The sequence below is a fragment of the Puntigrus tetrazona genome, chromosome 7, assembly GCF_018831695.1.
Source record: "Puntigrus tetrazona isolate hp1 chromosome 7, ASM1883169v1, whole genome shotgun sequence".
NCBI classification, from domain to species: Eukaryota; Metazoa; Chordata; class Actinopteri; order Cypriniformes; family Cyprinidae; genus Puntigrus; species Puntigrus tetrazona.
Window position 1 is genome coordinate 37395372 of NC_056705.1, and position 17739 is coordinate 37413110.

Consider the following 17739-nt stretch of genomic DNA (forward strand, 5'->3'; position numbering starts at 1 on the left):
AAATATCGTTACATCCTCTCAGCTAAATAAAAACATGTCTTTTAACATCTAAATATTTTGCATAAGGAAACTTAATATAAAAGCATTGATTGATTGTATTGTGACTTTAATCGGTATTAATTAAAAACTGTGCATGTATAAAAATATTCTTTAAAACACACACACACAAACATATATATATATGTATGTGTATATACATACCAAAATCTGAGGGTGCAAAAATTCTAAATATTGAAATATATTGTATTTAATGTTGCTCAAATTCTTAGCAATGCATATTGCTAATCAAAAATTATGATTTTATATAGTTACGGTAGGCAATTTACAAAATAATAATAATACAGTGTATACAATGCATTACAAGTTTTGTGCTCTAGGGTCACAAATGTCACAGTTAATGGTCCTCCTTATCTTTATGCAGAATATGTCTTGTTTCTGTCTTTCGGGAAGAATTATGATCTAGACATAATGGTTTCATGAATGGTCTTCACCTCCTTTAGTTTGATTTACTACCACTTGCACTATTCACCTCAGTTCAAGGGCACATACATAGTAGATTGAAGGGCTAAATATTTTATATGTGAGGCTGTATGTAATTGCTGAGAAAGACTCTGTCAAACACGGGTTGATGGAGTAGGGTCATTGCTTGCTTGATCTGTGTTATGCAGACACATTAGAGGTTTGACACTGTTAATCTGATTTAGTGTGAGTATGACTGATTACCTCACATGCTGATTTTAAATGGTAATTTTTCCCCATTTGTGTGACAATAACAAATGCCCTATTCAAAAATATGCCAGCAATAATATGTCAGTCTCATAAACAATTTTTTAAAGAAGTAGTCAAGTAGTATTTTTTTCAATCAGAGCAGTAGTTACCTTGCACAAACAATCTACACAAAATGTGATAAATAAAACCAGCAAGCAACATTGAAACCGTAAACATGGTGCTAAAGTGTGCCGGTTCTGCACAGGGTTCATAGTTTGAACAATACAACAAACTAAACTGAAACAGTGAAGTGTTTTTTTGTGCGCTAAACCAATACTTGTCGCAAAAAAGAGATGGTTAAAAGCTACACTATTGTGGAAACAGCTGATCTATTGTCAAATGTAAGAAAAAAAGATCAGTTAAAAGAATAATTCACCCCAAAATTCAAATTAGCTGAAAATATGTTCATCCACAGGCCATCCAAGATGCAAATGATTTTTGGAAAACTGATTTGGAGAAATGTATCACTTGCAATGCATCACTTGCTCAGCATTGGATCCTCTGCAGCGAATCAGAATAAGAGTCTAAACAGCTGATTTAAAAAAAGTCACAGTAATCCACAAGAAATCCACACCACAAATAATATCTAATAGTTAAAAGCTGTTTATTAGACACAAATCAATCATTAAGTGCTCTTTAGCTTCAAACTGTTGGCTAAAAAAAGAGTCCTCTGTTTTGTATGAATCAAGAGAGAAATACAGGCTACACAGACCAAGCACTGTTAAAAAGAGAGAACAGTCCAAAACAGTACAAAATCATAATATGCTGGTAGACTCTGAGGTGAGAGAACAGCGGGAGGTTTATTTATTTATTCATTATTATTATTTTTTTGTTATTTTACTAGAGTAAGTATTATTGCAGATAATGAACTTGCCTTAACTCTTTATGTTAAGGTGTCATACTATAGAGTTATTGCCTAATTAAGTCCCCGATGTGCTACTTGTACACTTAAGTACAATCTTGATACACTTTATTTTAAGTGGCTTAAGCCTGTGTAATATTCTGTAATTATAAAGGTATTCCATGCTTTTAAGCTGTGTTCTGGTGGGTTAAATCAAACTAAGGTGCAGCAGTAGATACATAGTATAATCTTGATACACTTTATTTTAACTAGCTTATGCCTGACTCTGTCTGTTACATAAGTACAGGCTGTTCCATATCTTAGTTACACTGAAAGTACATTTTGTTTCATGTAATTACAAGAGCTACTACCAAGTACTTAACTAGGCAATTACTCTTTATTATGGCACATTAAAATAAACGTTAACAGATCTTTGCTTTACATCTTATACACTGGAGTTGTGTTGATTACTTGTGGATTACATATTATAATGTTTTCATCTTTATGCTTTATCATTACGTCTTTTATGCTTCAGCTCTCATTCTGGAGGCCCCCAAAAGAATCACTTTTTTGTTTTTAATAAAAACTTCCATACTTTGTTTGTTCAGAATTTGCTTTTGGTAGAAATGAAAACCCAAACGCTTGTCTCTTTCGATGCCTTTATACTTATATTTTGAGATTGCATGTCAACACCAATTCCCCAATATCTCCAACTTCTTGGAGAATGATGCATTAACTCCTCCAGCTAATTGCCTCAGCGAGGTTTTAATTCAGAAATGATTGTATTTGCTCTGTTTGTTTTTGACATGCACCAGTGAACAATAGCAAAGCAGGGGGAGGTGAGGAGAGAGACAGCTGATGAATGAGAAACGAGAACAAATGTGTTTTGTAGGAGAGCAAGGCCACGATCATCGCAGCTGCATGTGTGGAAGCTCTCAGCAATCAGACTCATGAGGCCTTCATCCCACTGCCGTCATTTCTTTGACTTTATACAGTGGCAGAGCACAAACAGACTGATAAACAGTACAGCCTGTGAAGCCAGATGCTTCCAGTGAGAAGATTTTCACCGTTGACTAAACTGTTGTTCTTTCTGTAATTCAGCTGGACCGTACTGAGGTGATCAAGAGTAACCTGAATCCGGTCTTTGCCAAAGTCTTAATGCTGGACTACTACTTTGAGGAAGTACAGAAACTACGCTTTGAAGTCTACGACATTCACGGAACCCACAGTATTGGGACGCGAGACGACGACTTCCTCGGTGGTGTGGAGTGCACGCTTGGACAGGTGATGTCTTTGCCTCTGCGTTTTATTTCAATAATACTCTACTTGGTCTAAAGTACGCTCTCTAATTAACTCACATAATGCAGGGAAATTCAATGAAACGTCTGTGTGTGTGTGTGTGTATAAATATATTATAACCTTCATATACCAAAATATATTTCTAAATGTATTTTGGGCCAAGAAAATACATTTACAATTGTACACTTAGTCTAAATGGAAAAGTGTTTGGAATAGCTTACTAGAGATCAAAATTAGATTTATAATGATTTAATACATTTTTTTTTCATTGTAGCAACTAGGAAAAACTAAGGAAAAACAGGAACATGACAATTATATGTTCACATGTGTTATTGTCAAGGTGTGGTTTAGGGAAGGAGCACTCGACGAGAATATAACATAAATAATCTTTTAATCTTCCACACACGTAATTAATAATACAGTTGCAGGCAGGCAGGCAGACAAAACCACGCGTATAAACAACAACGATCAGACAAACTGAACTGAAAGAAACTGGACTTAAATACACAAAGCAAATTACTAAATTAACGAGACACACCTGAAGACAATGATACAATTAATTGAAATTAGGGCACACCGAGCACATGGGACAAGAAAACACAGAACAAAGAGTCCAACTATGTGACAGTTATTGACAACAATTTTTTTTCTTCGGATGTGACATATAAATGTATTTTTATTTTACAGCATTTGTATTTTTAAAATGTATTTTGAAAAGTATACAAGAAAATAGCCAAAAAAGACATATTGGTAGTATTGTAGATATAGTATAAAAGCCTTTCTTTCAAATATAGCTATATTTTTAGCCTTTTTTGCTTATTTTGAAAAATATTGGAAAATAGCTGGATATATTTTGCCTTATGGACAGGTTCAAATATTTAATTTAAGCCTCCCTGATGTTCATGTCTGAATGGAAGTAAATCCCTGCATCTATATTCCATCATCTAATGGAAAACATGCACTATGCTGTTCTCAAATAATAATAATTTTTTTAATTATTATTTCCTTTAAACATTTTACTTTGTTCCATAGATAGTGGCCCAAAAAAAGATGGTGAAACCTCTGTTGCTGAAATATGGAAAATATGCTGGAAAATCCACTATCACAGTGAGTTGAAAAAAAATCTACACACATAATTCATATTTAATTGCCGCTGCACGCATCTCGTGGTAGAAGTTTCATCTGGCTTCACTCGATTTTAGCATCCACAAAGGGGTTTTGTTTAGTTTACAGAATAACTAAAAGACAGTTGAAGTTACTTTACTGGAGACAGTCAAATGAGGATGAAGCTGTGCTTTTGCAGAATGAAGGCAGACACAGTTTGCCAGACCAACTAGTCCTGCAACAATAACCACCGTTTGGCAATTGGAGTTCGATTAGATGAAATAAAATTTTGGTCTTGAGTGTGTAAAGAACCACTGCCGCTGCAAAAACAATGACTGTAGCTATAAAAATAACTGTATTAACAAAGTTATCTCAAGGCCAATTTGTATGTATATTACAAGGTGGCTAATTCGCACTCATTTTATGAATTTGTACGAGCAAGGTCATATAAATTTATCATAATTTGCTACTTTGTAAAATATCTATGAATTGCTGTGCGATACAAAGGAGATATTATGGCCTTTTGCACATCAGGAACCATTTTTGGCGTGTTCGCACCACGGGAACTAGGAACTCTTTAGTACTAGAAAGTACTAGAAACTACCAGTGAAGTAAATGTACACTGATTGGCTAAACGTGTACAAAAACCACCCTCACCCGACCATGATTTAAACCGGGCATGTACACATATACTGTGTAAACAATGTATCAACTTATTTCTTTTACAAATGGCATGTATGACTTTATTTACGGTGTTCTTCTTTGTTTCTTTTGTTGATGGCCGTGTGCAAATGACGACACCGTCAGACAGCTTACTTCACTTCTTAATACCCAATGTCAGTGTGAATGCAAGCCTTTAAATTATTCTGGGAAATAGTTCACGCAGTGCTTTAGTAGTGTACTTTTTGTTCAGGAACTGAAGCGGCGCAAAAGGCCCTATTAGTATAAAGGCTCTGTTTATTATTGGCATGTGCTGCAGTTATGCGGTCTGCCTCTTTAAAGTGTCCCTATTAAGGGTAATAAAAGATTCACATTTTGGTTTTGGGGCTACCCAACGACAGCTTGACATGTATGCGAGGCCGAAAATCATTTTCATTTTCTTATTAAATGCTTTTATTAACACCATATTGGCTCAATGACTCCCAAACAATTAGTTCAAAGATGAATTTTTCAAACCGCTCGTTTGCGTGATGGTAATCTGCGCTGATTGGCTCAATTGGCCTAAAGAAACCCTCTGATCTGTTAATTATGTAAGGCAGGTGTGTTTTTGGGACTGCATATTTTTTTTACATGGACATTTTCGTCGAGGTCAGACACAAGTAAAAACATGGAAAGCTGCTTTGTAGAGATTGAAGTTGTAATATACAATCTGTAATATAAAGTGCTATATAAATAAACACACTGTGACTCTTCTCTAAGTAAAAATAGTACAAGAACTTTGTCTTCAGTGTGTCTAGTTCTCTATATTTGTAAACTTCTCTATTCTAATACAACTTGAATGAATATTATTACTTTACAGTTTGTAATTATTATCATAGTTAATGTGTTATTATTATAGTTATAGTGAGCAGGCCTTAACTATGCCAGGGTGTTTGGCATCTACACCCACCCCTATTACAATGCACAGTTCTGCATTATGAGATGTCACTCAAAAGTGATTTTCATTCATATTTAGGTCCACCCACTTTTTTGAAGTGCCAAGTAAAAGCCAAATCATGCCCACGTTGCTCATCACTAAACTCAGTGGATGACTGCACATTACAAAATGAGTGATTTTTTTTTTTATATTACTGCTGGAATGAAATGTCACTTTAAAATATTTCTCGATGCAGTTGAGTGAAACCGCTAGTATGTGCGATGCCTGGGAGATAGATAATGTGGAATCTCTATAACACCGGTGCATTAAAAGTCATCAGGTTTCACCTGTGTAACAGACTTTTAATATAACTCTGCGTAGTTTGGGTTGCAGTGCAGGTGGTTTGACCTCTAACTTAAAGTCTGCTGCTTTCTGGGCTCATATCACATAACACTGTTATACCTTATTGTACTGTAGGCAGACAGACATTTGATATTCTTACAATATCAGCTTAAATGGTGTAAAATAATGCAGACTATCAATTTCGCTATGTCAAAATAGTATTTCAGTAACTATATCACATCTAGTTCATCTCAAACAAGCAACACATGCAGAAAAGTGCATTAAAAAGTGATGCCCCATGCTATTTTCGCATGTTTCTACTGCAGACAGACAAGGTTCATCCGTAAGACAAAACGTAATACCACATCCTTATCATAGGTGTTGATTCTCTGCTTTCTCATCAGTTTTAACAAAGTCTCTCCTGACCACACTGCAAACTAATGGCCTTTTCATGTTGAAAGACTCACAGCAGTGACTGGTTTTGCTGAACCCCCTCATTGTATTACAAACTGATTGTAGATTTTTAATGCTGACGAAATCACATTTTGATCTGAGGTGAGACAAAATGGGATGATTTGCCACTCTTGACAACTTGTAGAGGTCAAAGACAACTCTTACTTTTTAAGTGTTGTACAATTTATATTATGCACTAAAATGTTTCCAGTTGCAGAAATTACAGTTAGTAATTTAAAACATTTCACTCAACTAATCAAGTTGCAGTTTCTCTGTGATTTCTACTTATCTTTTTGAGTTGAATGGATGGGCAATGGATGGATGGTTGCAAAATGGATGGATGGTTGCAAAATGGATGGATGGGCAGATGAATGAATGGGATGGGCAAATGGATGAATAGACAGGTGGATGGATGGATTGGCTGGGTTGGGCCGATGAATGAATGGGATGAAGGTACAGAAGGATGGATGAGTGAATTGACCATTGGATGGATGGGATGGATGAACTGATGCATGGATGGATGGATGAATGGACTTACAGTTTGATAAACGGTATGGATGGATGCATAAATGGATGGATGAACAGATAGACAGATTTAATGGTGGCTGGATTAACTTGGTTGACAGAAGGACTGATCCATTAAGCAGTGCTGGATGTAAAGGATGTACTGATATGGATGAATGGGATGTAACTGGATGGATGGAGAGATGGATGGATGGATGAATGGATGAAAAGATGGATGGGCTGGGTGGACTGATGGATGGATACACAGACTGATGAATGTAATGATGGACAGATAAAAGAATGGATGGAAAGGATAGGATTTGTAAGATGAATGGACAGAAAGATGGGTGGATAGGCCGAGTTAGGCATATGGAGGAATGGGATGGGTGGATGGTTGAAGGAATTGACAGACGGATAGATGAATAGATGCATGAGCTGGGTGGATGACTGGATGGATGTACAGATTGATGAATGTAATAGCAAAGAGATAATACTGGAAGGACAGCTGAATGGATAGATAGATAGATAGATAGATAGATAGATAGATAGATAGATAGATAGATAGATAGATAGATAGAATTCAGTGCCAATGGTTGTGAAATAAACTACTTAAAAAGAAAACATTGATGTGGAGTCCTGGCTTCCACATAAAGAGTACAAACAATAACAGTATGTTGGCTTTGTCTCAGCTAATCCCTTTTCTTATTTCCCAAGATTCACGCAGAAGAGATTTCTGGGAACAATGGCTATGTTGAGCTTTCCTTCTGTGCCAAGAAGTTAGATGATAAGGTAAGGAATTATGTTTTGCTTTTTCCATTAAAAAACCAAAAAACATAAAACAAAGGATTGTCAAGCACGAACTACTCACCAGAGTTTGCATTCGGTGTGTTTTGGCTTCAAAGTATACCTATTGAAATGATATTCTTTGTTTGTGAAGTAGTGATTTTTGACCTTTTGAAACCGATAATTGCAGCTGCCAAAGAACCTTTCAACTTGCCTTTAATGTTTTGGCTTCTCAATTTCAGCCCCGTTAAGAGCCATTAGGGCTATTATGGCTTCATAAAATCCCACTCTCCTGTTTTTGGCTTTGGCACAATGTTTGAAACCCTATTCATTCAGCTGAGGTTTCCTAATGAGAATGATAGCGAGGGCTAACAGAGCTGAAGCGCTGAGGGAGCGTAGGGTGGCCGGCTGACTCTCTGTGTGCAAACAGCCTCTCCCACACAGCGCGGCCCACGGTGCAGCTCTCTCCGTGCCCTGTAGTTCTGCAGGTGTCTGCACTTCCCGCTGCGCTGCTGCACAGTACACAAACGCCTCTGCAGCCCTCGTCCTACTCTCAGCACTCATCTCATCTGCTTCTCCTACTCTTTCCTCTTGTTTCTCTCTCGCTCTTCCTCTTTCATATGCTGCTGTTCTCTTCCTCTTAGCCTGGGGCGACATTTATGCTCAGCGGTTATCTTCAAAACACAGCTTTTTTGTTCGTTCCTCAGCCCTTTTTATCTGACTTTGGCGAATTCAAACATCTCGTGTAATGAAGGGAAACAGCAAATCGATAGTCATGACTTGTTCGCTCAAGCTTCACATCCCCTCAACCCCACATTAGGTGGGGAAATCAATATATTGTCTATTCATCTTTTTACAGTGAGACAGGAATGCTATTTGGCATCTGTACGAGAACAGAAAGCGCAGGCTGTGATTCTGATTGGAGACGCTCATACAGTGAGTCAAAGCACCCACGTAAACCATTGGCTGACTGTGACTTTGCCAACTAGGACGTGTTCCTGGATCAACATGTTTTGCCGGGTGCTGAAACAATGGCCCCGCACTCTCAGAAAAAATGGTACAAAAGCTGTCATTGGGTGCATCTTTGTACCATACTTACCCCTAAAGGATGCATTTTAGTACCTAAAGTGTACCTTAATGGTACATATAAGTATTAGTAGCCCTAGAGACAGCTTTTGTACCCTTTTTTTCTGAGTGTGTTTCAAACTGTCTTCCACTAAAATCAGATGAAATTATTAGATTTGGAAGGCCCCAAACCCTAAACCTGAACCTAAACTCTGATTTGGTTTCGTACAACAGGTTGTCACTGGGTAGGACCCATACTTTTTATTAAAAGATGCGTTTTGTGTCAAACTATCTTCTCCAATCAGATGGAAATGGTTGATCAGAAACGAAAGTCCTAATCCCTTAATCTAAACTCTGATTTGGTAGGAATTATATATTTTTGCAATGTCAATAACACAGGAAATTCAGGAACTTGTTACACTTGGGGTCACAAACATCTTGTTACTGAGGCAGGATCACTAACGAAAGATTTTTGCTCTTTATTTACCTCAAAAAAACTTTGTAGTTGTACCCTAAGGTTACATATTACTGCTCTAAAATACTAATTTGGACCACAAAGGGTCATAAGAGTGAATGTATCTGAAATTGAGACGTATAAATAATTTGAAAACTGAATAAATAAGCTTTCCATTGACGTGTGATTTGTTAAGAAATTTAGTTGACATATGGCTATTTTAAAAATCTGGAATCTGAGGGTGCAGGAAAAATCTAAATATTGAGAAAATCACTTTTTAAAGCCTAAAGTCCTTAGCAATGCATGCTACTAATCAAAAATGAAGTTTTTATATATTTACGGCAGAAGACTTACAAAATATCTTTTCGAACTTGATCTTTACTTAATATACCCATGTGACTTAAGACTTTGTGGTCCAGGGTTGCATATGTACTTTTTATTTTAGCTAGAAAATCTCTTCCAAGGTTAATGCCATATTTGTAAGTCTGGCATTAAAAAATTCCTGATTTAGAGAGTCTATGGCAAGGTTGCCAACCCTGCTTGTGGAGAGATACCATCCTGCAGACTTCATTAACCCTGTTACAACACACCTGTCTGTAACTACAAAAGTAACATTGAACACCTTGATTAAGTAAGTAATAATTAATCGATTAGATGTTGTAATTAATGTCAGATTATTATGGTTCTATTTGCATAAAATGACAAAAAAGGCATGCATTAACATGCATTATGTAACTACCACACACTTTGTTCAGACTGTAATTTCACCAAGATGCTGCTACTATAACGAACATAGCATCTGATTTTAGTTTTTTTTGCCTTAGACTTTCATGCGCATACACACTCTTCAAAATGGCTTTGCTGGATGTATACATTCAAAGAAAAAATACAGAATGAACTGCATGTTAGTTTGCTTACCGTGCCCAAGAAGTCCAGATATTGCACTAACAAGAAACTATACGTTTCAAGCCACAGACGGAAAGCTGTAGTTCTAACAATACAAATTCGCAAATGTTTTTTGTAACTATAGATTGGGTAAATGCAGACACACTTAAGTATGCTAACAATGACAGAACTTCTTGTTTAACAATGCACCCCTGCCAAATTCTGCAACTAAAGCACACATCTTTAGAACAGCTCTCTCGCGATCAATCGGTGCACATCTTATTTTCTGTCTGCTGTGTGCACAAAACAATCAATGCACACGATCCTTTGTTTCCTGCAACTGTGAACGTGTTTAAATACATTATTCCATCTCTATGTCTCTGGGAAAATGCGCAGAATATCTGCATCCCCTATGCTGTGTGAAAACAGCTCTGTAAATATTAAACCAATGTGTCATTCCACAAGAAACCCTTACACTGTTGATAATCTTCCATCGCTTCAACTTAAAAATGTGCACTGTTCAGTATGGTAAAGCTAATCCGGCATGCCATCTCTAGTTTGTTAAGGCAGGATTTCTCTTGGTTAAAGACATGCTGATGAAGTAAATCTTTAGCTCTGCTGTACGCAGAATATGGAATCACTTTCTTTGCACATTGCATATGCATGAAAGCAGAGGCTACGCTGTCACTAATTTATTTCCATCCTAACGACGAGCTTGTCCGCCTGCCCATCAGAACATTAACCAGGCTAATTCACAAAGGCTAATGGTGGCAAATTCCGTAAGGCAATAAAAATTGAATTCTCACTTTCATTTTTAGCAATCTCTGCCATCAGCTCCGACATATTCATCAGCCAACCATGTTAACGCTCTATTTCAGGGAGGGAGGATTTTATTGTTTCCCCTCTTAGTAATTGCTTACATTGCACATTTTACCCTCAGGTCTGTTAATTATTACTTAGTAGATTATGATGTTTTACATGTATTTGTCAGGAATTACAGCCTTTAATATGTGCTTCGCATTGTTTGCATTAGCTGTTTTACACGAGCTGATTAGCATTTCTTCTTCACACTCATCCTCAAAGCCCAGAGTTGGCTCCGGTATCCCAGTCCGGATATCATAGCGAGAGGATGGATGGAGTCTAATAAACGGCTAGGCAGAATAATGTCTGTGGTGCTATCTTTGGACAGAATCTGTCTGTTCAAATAACGTTGGCTTTCTGTGCACACAGACTGATATGATTTGAACAGAATGGACACTTTACTAAATCAAACTATATTGGACTTCGTGACAGCTTTTGCACGTGACGCATTCTAGAGACGTCTGCGCCTTTGATGTGAATGCCATTTCTCTTTATGAAGAAGGCGCTAATGCATTTTAAATCGAAAAGTCGCTCTGGGTTATGTGACATTTATCAAAGACTCTTCACTTGGCAATTTCTCTGTGAATTTTAATGCTTAATTTGGTGTTGCACCTTCGCATGTGCTTCTTTGTAGATTAGTACATATTTTGTCTTTTTTAGGGGACACTGATAGCTCTATCTCTCATCAGATCATAAAAGACAAGCACAGAATTAACCTTTAGTCTGTGCATTTAGCCATCCGATGAAGCAAAATGCCACTAAAGATTGCATCTCTTCGGAGCCTCAAATGTCTTTAGGGAATAATGAAGAGCCGGGAATCATCTGTGCATATGAACTTCGCAAATGCAATGACAGTTGTGAGAGGTGTGATGCATGTGATGAATGCGAACAACAGACAAATCACTTGTCTAAATCAGTCTTCACTCAAACCACTGGCAAGATGTTACCTTGACAACCGGATAGTGGGGGCACCTCCTCTTTGAGCGTCCCTGTGGAGATGTCGCACACTAATGCAGCGAGAAATGGGGATATTAAATGGCTCGTTCTTTGCTCTACCAATTTCTCTCTCGCTTCCTTTATCTCTCTGTGCCTCGTTCTCTCTCTCACATCTGCACACACTTGGGAACAAAGTCCTCTGGCTTCTCCAGAGAGCCGCAATTCAGAAACCTTATGTTGAATGATTGTTTCAGACAATATTGTTGATTTGATTTGCCACAGCTATGAGCACAATTGGCAGCAGCACACAGGGCGTGCAATGTTAATTTTATCTTGTTTTCACCTGAAAGTGCTTATTGCGCATGTGTTTTTAGTTAAAGACGGTGCTAAAAATTATTGGTTTTTACATCATGATAAATTTGTTTTGAGGACATAAGAATATGGTGTAAGGAACTTTGTGATTAGGCTTAATGGAAACTGAGGTCCTGTAAATCATGTTTTGCAGAGAAAACATAAGAGGTATATTTTTTTCATTTTTGGGTAGCTATTGTGAATAGTAGCAGTGACACCTTAAGATTAAAATTATATTGTTCAGGGCAAATGGACCAGAATTACTAGCAATAGCTGGCAACTTTGTCAAGTTTTGACTGGTTAGTATGATTAGAACAGTTAGCCTTTGCTTGTAGGTGCCATAACAAATAGCAAAAAGCATTTTTCTTAATTAACAGCCATTGATAAGTAGTCATGCATTGAAAATAAATTTGTTTGCAAGTAATAATATCATAAATACATGATATTATGTTAAAATGTTACGACATTGACTTTTTTGGAGGGTTTTAAAGCATTAACGAGACTTAATGCTAACTTAATCTGATATAGTGATATAATCAGATATCATTACTGATATGGCACAGCTGATTGCTCAACATTCAGATATTTGGCTAGTGCTTGCTGTAACAGTTGCAGTGCACTTAAGAATCCCTCCACCTTCCCCAGCTCCACCTGTGTAGATCTGCTACAGTATTGTTTTATGCATATTATATATTATGTGTATTTCTTACATGCTCATAGCAGCATGTCTATGGATATATTGGCAGTAACAAGTACTTGTTCTGACGAAGCAGCATGGAAGCAGATCAATTTTGCCAAGACAAAACGCAATAATAGTGGCATTTTTATTACTATGCAAAACTATGCTAGTTAGTTTAGAGTTTGGTGCGCGTTCTAGTGGTGCCATAGTGATAACACCACTTTCCAAAATGATTAGTCAGATTGATTAAAGACATTTAGAGTTCAGAAAAAAACTGCATCCAACATTGAGTGCCCATAAGCTAAATTGACAAATATCAAAACCAGCAAAGCAACTGCCATTCATATGAATGTGAATGCTAATGAAAAGTTTCAAGTATAATGCATCAATATAATAAAATAGATTGCATTCATAAAGCCATAGGGTCTTTAACATATTGTCTATTGCTTGATGTTCTGCTTGGAATGCTGACTATATTGACAATCTTCTGTGACTGTAGGATCTCTTCAGCAAGTCAGATCCATTCTTGGAGATTTACCGGATCAATGATGATGGAACAGAACAGCTTGTACACAGAACTGAAGTAAGCATCTCCACCCAATGGGATAATAATCTTTCTTTTGCTGTTCACTATTCTTCTTTAGTTTATACAATGATATTGATTTTGTATCTACAGGTGATTAAAAACAATCTGAACCCTGTGTGGGAACCCTTTAAGGTGTCTCTCATTTCTCTGTGCAGCTGTGACGATGAAAGAAAATTGAAGGTGAGTATTAATTGAATAGGTCACTCCAGAATTTGCACTGAGTTATTAATTTTGTTCCAAACCATCATGGCTTAATTTCTTTCGTTGAACAAAAAAAAGGAAATGTCTTGCAGGAATGTCTAATTGATCGTTCACACAGAACGCATCTTTGAGTCTACAAATGTGAGATACTGTGCTCGGGAATAGTTTTTAAATTGATTGGTCCACTGTGTTGGAACTGTGACTAATGAGCAGCGCTGTGTGTAAAAGTTTAAATTCTTTTAATTTAACAAGGTGTCCTAAAAATGTGGCGCTTATGTGCATGACGCTGCAAAAGATGATAGACGTAACAGTCATACACGTCAGTCTAATGCATGTTTACAAAAAAAAAAAAACACTGGAAAAGTAATACAGTGGAATGGAAAAATGCATTCTATGTGAAAGGGCACAAAGATGTGTATGAGAAAATTCCCACAGATTTTGGTATGACAAAATCTAACACGATGAGCTATTCCTATGTAAAGAAGTGATGACAAGAATAAAACACAAAGTACCATAAGAAACAATGAGTTGTGTAATTGTCTGTGACCTGCAGTGCTTAGTCTGGGACTATGACTCAAGGGGAAAGCACGACTTCATAGGCGAATTCTACACCAATTTCAAAGAAATGCAGAAGATTTCCTCAGGAAACAAGGTCAGTGTGGGACATTCAGTCATACATTGGCGTTTGATATCGGTCATAGCTGTTTCCTGCTGAGAACTAGGATGGTTTAAAGAAATGTCACAACCCTTCTGCATGTGCGGTAAAAGTGACTTCGCTGCAGTGCCACCTTCAATTTTCAGCTCACCTCTTTGATCTCTTCCCGTGCCCCTGAAGGTCACATGGGACTGCATCAATCCAAAATACAAACTGAAGAAGAAGAACTACAAGAACTCTGGGTTGGTTATTCTCAGTGATCTCAAGGTACGAGCCTGACAGTCTATGTTTGTGTCTATAGAGATCTTTGTAGACATGCCATCCTTATTTTAGGGATGCTAATACAATACAATACATCACAACCAGCTGTGAATCAAAAGACTGCAGAGTTATTATTGTTGTGGGTGTTAGTGACAATCAAGCTTAGCCTAAAGACATCAGTGGGGTGGGAAGAGGCTAATGCTTTTGTCTTGTTTGTATGCTTTCACATAGGAAAGCTTTTTATTTATAGCACTGCTTAAAGGAATAGTTAACCCAAAAATGAAAATTACCCCATTTTTTACTCACCCCAAAGCTATCGTAGGTGTATATGACACAGTTTTTTAAAAAAATTATCCTGGCTTTTTCGATTTTTTGTAATGCTTCAGGATAGCAGCCAGAAAGTCTGTAAATTAGATATATCCGCAAGTACTGCAACGTAAAACTAACCTATACATCTGCAGGGGGTTATCACATGTCTTTTAAAGCAGATCAATGGGTTTTTGTAACAAAACGTTTTCTAATTTTAAAATAACTTTGACTGACTGACCGCTGAGTTGCAGCTTCTTTGTTGACTTCTGACTTGATGAATGTTGCGTCATATATTAAGTCATAGGTCAGCTAAGAAGCTGTAACTCATCATTCTCGCTGGAAAATAACATGAGTCAGATATTTTACGTTATATGCTAGAAATATTTTTGTTACAAAAACCCATCGATCTGCTTTAGAGGACATGTGATAACCCCATGAAGGCATATAGGTTTGTTTTACTTTGCAATACGTGCGGATATATCAGATTTATCAGCAATATCAGCAATACAACTGAAATGAACCCAGGCCCAGAAACATAGTGAATACGTTAGTAAAATAGTCCATGCGACATCAGTGGCTCAAGAATAGTTTTTTGCACAAAGAAAGAAAAACAACAAAATTTACTCCATTCTTCTCCCCTTAATTATGTCTTCCTCCATCTTGAAGATTCCTTAAAAACATATTTAATGTAATCAGCATTGTTTACATTAGTGGGGAAGGTGCGTGCATGAACGGTGTTATAGGCGTTGTTTACTCTTAGGGGAAAGTGTACACATTCATTGTGATACTTTTTTCTTAAATGGCAGAAGACGTAACTCAGGGAAGAAGTATGGTTAGGTAAATTATGTCATTTTTGTTTTCTTTGTGTAAAAAAAAAGTATTCTTGTGGCGTCGCAAAACTGACATTGAGCCACTGACGTCACTGTTTTGCTGATGTATTTACTACGATTCTGGATCTGGGATCATTTCAGTTGTGTTGCTGTCTGTGGAGGGTTTCGAACTAAAGTTTTTCTGAAGATAAACGAAAGTCTTATGGGTTTGAAACAACATGAGGGTGAGTTATTAATGACAGAATTTTCATTTTGGGGCAAACACCCTTTTACTAGTACATACAAAATCATTTCAGAATAGATTTAATGAATGCATTAAGTTTTTGGAAAACCAAACAAAAAGGCCTTGTACACTATAGACCTTGTACACTACTAATGCACATTTATACAACAGCACACTTTACTGGTCAGCAGTAAAACCAATCCCTGAACTCAATGCAAATGTGCAATAAATGTATAACAAGATACAAGAGATGCAACATATAACACATTAATTTGATTCCTTTGGCAGCAAAAATTATTTAGTATTACTGGCAAGACTGTCCTGGCCTACCAGCCTTAGCAGCACCAAACACGAATGAACTATTATTAAATAGGATTAAATACGATGCCTAGTTTCAAATCTCGCGTACAGTACTCTGAGAGGCTAAAAGTTTGCAGGTAGTCTTGCAGATAGTGATTTTCGGTGAGCCAGGCAGATAAATGTGGCAGGGTTTCTGAGACTCACCCTCCATTCTTCATTTTGCAGCTTCACAGAGTCTATTCCTTCCTGGACTACATCATGGGAGGCTGCCAAATACACTTCACAGTAAGTGGGAACAGCAGTGCGCTCCACATTTAGCACCGCGGTGCGATCCAGACCCTTCACAGATTTACTGCCCATGTTCTCAAGCAAGCATGTAGATGCCAGGCGGGCTGGACTGATAACTGCCTCCTCATCGCAAATGCAACTCATTTATAGTGGATTATGCACAGTTTTGTGAGGCGGACTGTAAAACGTAACGTTCAAAGTATTTAAAGAATATTTATTGCTTATTTTCTAGTGAAAATAACTACGATTATCATACAAGATTACAATATGCTATTTCGTCCCTATTCACAGTTGTTATTTTTAGTTAGATTTTTTTAGACCGGCTGCTCTTCAGTTTTATGTTGAATCAGAATTTGATTGTTTCACGGCTGGAGGCAAAAGAACAAATGAATATCTCCTCCAAACAGTTTTAAGTCCCCCACCCTTATGCTTCCCTTAAGAGCAGCCAAAATGGGCCAAGATTATTAATGAATTCAATTGAATATTCATTATTTAAATATCCGAATTCTCCCGTTGCCTGTTAAATTAAAGATAATCAGATGTCAAGTAGTGAAAGCCTCATAGTGAATGTTTTGGTGAAGGATTTACATAGGGTTGTAATACAGTGCTCTAATATAATATATCAAGTGTTTACTGGGATATGATCTGTATTGTAGAGCATATGGTAGCTGTTTATGGTATTCTGGATCATAACATCTGCTTGATGAATGATTATACAAACGGCTCGCATCTAAATAAATAAAATGTACATAATGTCCGTTATAAGTCCTTTAATTATTTATACAGATGGCTATTTAATAGAAGAACTGTTTTAGTCCGGTTTTGCGTAACTTCCCAGGAAAAACAACTCTTGAGTGCTTGTCTTGTTGCGGACTGACATTTCCTTTCAATTGTCTACAATGGAGACAACTATTGTTCCAGGCGTGAAACTAAAGTGATTAAACTTGCTTGACGATCGATCAGATTACGTAACCCATTCCATTTTTGTCCTGCGTTTTGCAGTTTTATCAAGAGTGTGTCATGCTATTATCTCTCTAGGTTGCCATTGACTTCACGGCGTCCAATGGGGACCCTCGCAATAGCTGTTCCCTGCACTACATCAACCCATATCAGCCGAATGAGTATCTGAAAGCCTTGATAGCCGTGGGGGAGATCTGCCAGGATTACGACAGGTCAGTGCTGGTG

The 17739-nt window shown here is 37.2% G+C and overlaps 1 protein-coding gene across 1 annotated transcript in view; it reads left to right on the plus strand.

Moving 5' to 3' along the window:
- Positions 1-17739, plus strand: part of cpne7 (copine VII) — a 52361-nt gene that overhangs the window by 10085 nt on the left and 24537 nt on the right. The window contains exons 3-11 of the mRNA XM_043244670.1: positions 2711-2893; positions 3941-4015; positions 7602-7676; positions 13401-13484; positions 13578-13667; positions 14242-14340; positions 14524-14610; positions 16492-16551; positions 17593-17726. Coding sequence (XP_043100605.1) covers positions 2711-2893; positions 3941-4015; positions 7602-7676; positions 13401-13484; positions 13578-13667; positions 14242-14340; positions 14524-14610; positions 16492-16551; positions 17593-17726 — 887 coding nt within the window. The remainder of the gene's footprint in view (positions 1-2710; positions 2894-3940; positions 4016-7601; positions 7677-13400; positions 13485-13577; positions 13668-14241; positions 14341-14523; positions 14611-16491; positions 16552-17592; positions 17727-17739) is intronic.